The sequence below is a fragment of the Nicotiana tabacum genome, chromosome 5, assembly GCF_000715075.1.
Source record: "Nicotiana tabacum cultivar K326 chromosome 5, ASM71507v2, whole genome shotgun sequence".
NCBI classification, from domain to species: Eukaryota; Viridiplantae; Streptophyta; class Magnoliopsida; order Solanales; family Solanaceae; genus Nicotiana; species Nicotiana tabacum.
This window is the reverse complement of record NC_134084.1, coordinates 124,627,031-124,632,497: the sequence shown is the minus strand read 5'-3', so window position 1 is coordinate 124,632,497 and position 5,467 is coordinate 124,627,031. Positions and strand designations below refer to the sequence as shown.

Below are 5,467 nucleotides of genomic sequence, written 5' to 3'. Positions count from 1 at the left end.
CACAAAGTCTACAACAAAATGGCATACTGTGTGGAAGGAAGTGTTCATGTGCTATTCAACGAGACATCCTCCTCTAAAAGGAGGAAACGGTGATGATTGAGATAATGAACCAATTTTGGTCCCTGGGAAATATCTGGAGTTTCAAATGGGAAGGCTGATTTGATGAGTAAGATGAAGGAGATAGGTCAGAGACAATGCAACATCCTCTTCTACTTCTCAAGAGGAACCTGGTACTTCCATTACTATCCCTAGCCTTCTCAGCATTTATATCCCAAATAAAACCAAAAAATATCAAGGAAGCCTTGTAGGATGCAGACTGGAGTACTGAAATGCAAGAGGAACTACATCAATTTGAAAGAAACAAGGTAGGGCACCTGGTACCTAGACCCTCAAACAGAACCATCATAGGGACCAGGTGGGTATTCAGGAATGAGCTGGATGAACATGGAAATGCTACAAGGAATAAAGCAAGGCTTGCTGTCCAAGGATTCAATCAGGAGGAAGGGATCGAACATGATGAGACTTTTGTCCCAGTAACTCACATGGAAGCTATTAGGATCCACATTGCCTTTGTTTCACATATGGAATTCACCTTATTCCAAATGGATGTGAAGAGTGCCTTCCGGAATAATTTTCTCAAAGAAGAAGTCTATATCAAGCTACCTCCAGGCTTTTGAACGTCATGTACATCCTGAACACGTATTCAAATTGGATAAGGCACTGTATGTATTGAAGCAGGCCCCTAGAACCTGGTACGAGAGACTATCCAAGTTTTCTCTTGGAAAATGGCTTCACAAGAGGAAAGATTGACAATACATTGTCTTTGAAAAAATAGGGAAGCAACCTGCTCATTGATCAGATTTATGTGGATGACATCATATTGGAGCTACAACTAACTCATTATGTGAGGAATTTGCTAAACTCATGGGAAGTGAGTTTGAAATGAGTACGATGGGGGAACTGAATGTCTTCCTGGGTCTTCAAGTGAAGCAGTCCATAAAGGGAACGTGTACCAGTCAGAAATGCATCAAAAAACTCTTGAAAAGGACTGATATGGCAACATGGGAATCATTGGATCTCTACTCTACCTTACTGCCAGCAGGCCAGACATTGTATTTAGTGTGGGATTACATGCAAGGTTCCAATCAAATCCAGAGGAATCTCATATGAAGGCTGCTAAGAGAATTCTGAGATATTTTAAGGGCATACAGAACCTGGTTCTGTACTATCCTTCAGCTGAAGAAGAATATGATGCAGCTGCCTAATTGAGATTCCTATTTCTGCTGACATGACTGTGATAGTCACACTAAGGTAATATTAGCTAAAGTGTTTTCTGACTAGGCCTAACTCAGATCTATATCGTTGCAGGCAAACAGGTATGATGATCATAGAAGGTAAAGGTACAGTGTTGAACTTCAGAAGAGAGCTGCAAAAACCCTTTTACAAAAACAGGTCAGGAACCTGGTTCCTGCACCACAGGTTAGTAGTAATATATTTTTCGCATGCTTGTTCAAAGAAAAAGGATAGCAAAATTAATTCAACTGCCACATCATCCGATTTTTCAGACCAGCAGTTCTAAACCATTGACTCCCTCTGCATCACTTTAATTTTTCCTTCAGAACTCTCTACCACTTCTCTCACCATGGCCAACAAATAATCGTCTTTTGCTCTTGCCATCAACATCACTCCCACATATCCTCCTCCCTTAACACCATCACAGGAAACCCACTTCTTCACTATCCCCGATACTACTGTACCCATACTGGTTTCCTCCTTATCTCCAGTCACCTCATCTCTAGTCTCACTTCCATGTGTCGCAAACCCTACTTCTCCTCTGTTCCTGAATCTCAGGGGGAAGAAACTCCATTATTAGGGGATGAAAGGACACTAGTGCTTTTTGAGTCTCCGGTTCATGACACCATCACAGAAGAACCTGTTGAAGAACCTGATTCTCTTTCAGCTGAATCAAACCAGGTGGTTGTAGAAGAAAGAGGGTTTTGAGTCCTCCTTGCAGAAGAGTAAGCAGAGTATTAAAAAAAAGATTGATGAAATAGGGGAATGCTATGGCTGATAAACACATTCCAGCGGTTGAGGTTGATAAAGATGCTGTGGAGGAACCTAGTTCCTTAGTGCAAAGATCCACAAAAGGTTGTGGGTGACAAAGATTTGTTTGAGGGTGACATTATGGTTGTTGCAAGCAGAAATGGGAAGTTTATTGAAATATATAGAAAACAAAAGTGGGAAACTGTGGGAGGACCTGGTTCAATGAAGACCATTCTAAAGTGACAGTGGCCTTGGGCAGGAGAGTTAACTCAGAAAAGGTCTTGTAGGGTCGCGCGCTTGCCCGACAATCTTGGAGATGACAGGTATGAGATAAGTTCTGGACTTAGGCAACTAGTGGAGAACCTGCGGGAGAAACTACTTAACTAACAGTTATCTACAACTACCCGCATGGACTTAGCTCTCAAAACCATTGCTGCCTCCTCTTCCAAGCCTCCATCTTCTAATGCCCCCTAGAATCCTCTCAGTGGCCAGTTATCTTTTGCTCTAATGATTTTGTGGCTATTGTTTTTCTTTTTTGCTTGTCTTTTTGTGATGGCATGTTGGATTTTGCCGTGCTGCTCCTGTTGAAACAGTCAAATTTCTTGTCAATAAAACAGCTCTTCTTTTGCTTGTACAATGCTTGTTTTCCCTTTTGCTTCTCTTTTCTATCATGATTGTGTGCACATATGTGGCATGAGTTAGCCTTGTTGGACTTCTTTATGCCTTTTTGTCTGAAAAAGGGGGAAGACTAGAACAGGGGGAACATATGCAGTTGCTGGTACCTTATCTGGTTAAGTCAAATAGTCATCAATGTTAAAAGTTTGTCATCATCAAAAAGGGGGAAATTGATGGACTTAAGGTCTTTTAATCTATGTTTAGATGATTTAACAAACTTTCTGTATGGAACCAGATAAAAGACCAAGAATGATAGTAAAACGTCAGGGGGAACATATGGGGAAACATGTGTAAATAAGGGCATAAAGTCAGGGGGAACCTGTGGTCTCCTGTTATTCAATTTGGTTCTCTGAACTCTAACTCCTCGTTTTCAATGCTAATTTTGTCATCATTAAAAAGGGGGAAATTGATAGATTTTCAATATTTTTGCTTTGTATTTTGATGATCTAACAAACTTAATGTCAAGAACCAGATATGGAACCTGACTCACTTAGATTACACTACATCTAACGGATTCCAGCCAAATGTGAACTTGCTACAGCTTCAGGAGGTAGGAACCCAGAAAAGGACCTGATACTCTTGTGGGTTCCTCACGGTAGTACAAAGTCAATTGGACACAACTGGATACGAAGATTCTGCTACACTGCACTGTTTCTAACGCCCACTCATTCTCTAATCAACTAAAGTACAATGATTCAAGTTACTCAACTCAAGACAATCTGGGCAGTGTGTACAAGTACCAGATCAGGAACCTGATCCCTTGGTGATCCCCTAACAGAAGTACAAGTCAACTATACAGCTGGATCACAACTGCAAAAAGTGACTGTCCGCAATTATACAAAGAGGAACACAACAGGGACCTAATCCCTTAGGGTTCTCTGATAGAAGTACAAGTCAACTATACAGCTAGAACACAACTGAGTGACTGTTCGTAACTGTACAAAGAGGAACACAATAGGGACTTGGTCCCTTAGGGTTCTCTAACAAAAGTACAAAGTCAACTAAAGCTGGAAAGCAACTGCAGAAAGTGACTGCCTGCAACAGTACAACGAACAGAGCAATAGATGGTGCAGCAGTCACTTTCCATTGACATTGGACATCACCATTGTGAATTGACATCACTAAGGTAATGTCTTGTGTAGTATAAACCTTATGCAAGGCATAAGATTCAGGTTCAACACTTGCAAATATAGAAAACGAAAATTCTCTCAAGTGCTCAAGAACCTCTCTCAAGAACAAAGTTGTTGCAACCTCAAGGACCTGATCCAAAATCGAAGATATTTTAAGTCCTTAGGTTTGTGTAGTCTTTATAATTTGTTCTTCATTGTAACTCCTATACGGCTTTCTTAGAAGCGTTGATTAGGTTGAGTCATAAGCAAAAGCCTTTGTAACCGTAGTGTGATAAAATGACTTATGGTGGAAACATCACAAGTTAGTCAAAGCCTTTGTAACCACAGTGTGACAAAGTGTCTTGTGGTGGAAATACCACAAGTTAGTCAAATTCTTTGTAACTAGGATAGTTATAGAGTGGCTTGTGATGAGAGCATCACAAGATAGTTAAAGTCTTTGCAATAAGGTTATTGTAAAGTGGCTTGTAATAAGGAGATTGCAAGTTAATGAAGTTAAAATCATACAGGTGTAGGTCGTGGTTTTTTTATCCCCTTGTGTGGGATTTTTCCACGTAAAAATCCTCAGCCTTTTTTACATACAGTTTTACTAGCATTTACAGCAAACTCCCATAAAGGACCAGGTACTCTACTAATCGGTGGACTCACAAAAACTTAGCATTGTACCAAACTGATATAGGACTAGATCGCTATACAGTTTGGTTCATCAGTATTTTCAGAGGAAACACATAGAGAACCTGGTTCTCTACACAGTCTGGTGGACGCACAGTTTTAACAGTAGTGTATGATGATAGATAATGTTTCAACTTTTGGGCCACCCAAGTCAGGGCACAACATGTCCTTTCAAGGGGAGTGTACTTAACCTCATAGGATGTAAACTTCTTGCTGAGATAATAGATGGCTTGCTTTTTCCTGCCAGTGATGTCATTCTGACCCAACACACAACCAAATGAGTTATCCAAGATTGTCAAATACAGAATCAAAGGTCTTCGGGGTTCCGGCGGGACCAACACAGGTGGGTTTGACAAGTAACCCTTTATCTTATCAAATGTTTGCTGACACTCATCAGTCCACTTGACCGCAGCATCCTTCTTCGGCAACTTAAAGATAGGCTCACAAGTTGTCGTGAGTTGAGAAATAAACCTGCTGATGTAGTTCAATCGCCCGAGCAAGCTCATCACCTCAGTCTTGTTCCTTGGAGGTGACATTTCTTGGATAGTTTTGATCTTTGACGGGTCCAACTCAATGCCTCGACGACTGACTATGAATCCCAACAATTTCCCTGATGGAACACCAAACGCACACTTTGCAGGATTGAGCTTAAGATTGTACCTGCGGAGCCTCTGGAAAAACTTTCTCAAATCTCTAATGTGGTCAGACTGCTTCTTGGACTTTATGATCATATCATCCACGTAAACCTCGATCTCCTTATGTATCATGTCATGGAATATGGTCGTCATTTCCCTCATGTAAATTTCCCCAGTATTTTTCAAACCAAAAGGCATGACCCGGTAGCAATATGTTCCCTACGGTGTGATGAACGCCGGCTTTTCTACATCTTCCTCATCTATTAAAATCTGATGATACCCCGCATAGCAATCCACAAAAGACCCAATCTCATG

General features: G+C 40.9%; 1 protein-coding gene across 1 annotated transcript; it reads left to right on the top strand.

Moving 5' to 3' along the window:
* Positions 1-329: 329 nt before the first annotated feature.
* Positions 330-677, top strand: LOC142180946 (putative mitochondrial protein AtMg00820). Its single transcript, XM_075253051.1, has one exon. It carries the CDS (start codon positions 330-332, stop codon positions 675-677), a length of 348 nt encoding a protein of 115 aa, XP_075109152.1.
* Positions 678-5,467: the final 4,790 nt, after the last annotated feature.

Bases quoted from the DNA above. Each gene is read 5' to 3' on its own strand.
- LOC142180946 (XM_075253051.1), top strand. From the start codon at position 330: ATGCAAGAGGAACTACATCAATTTGAAAGAAACAAGGTAGGGCACCTG.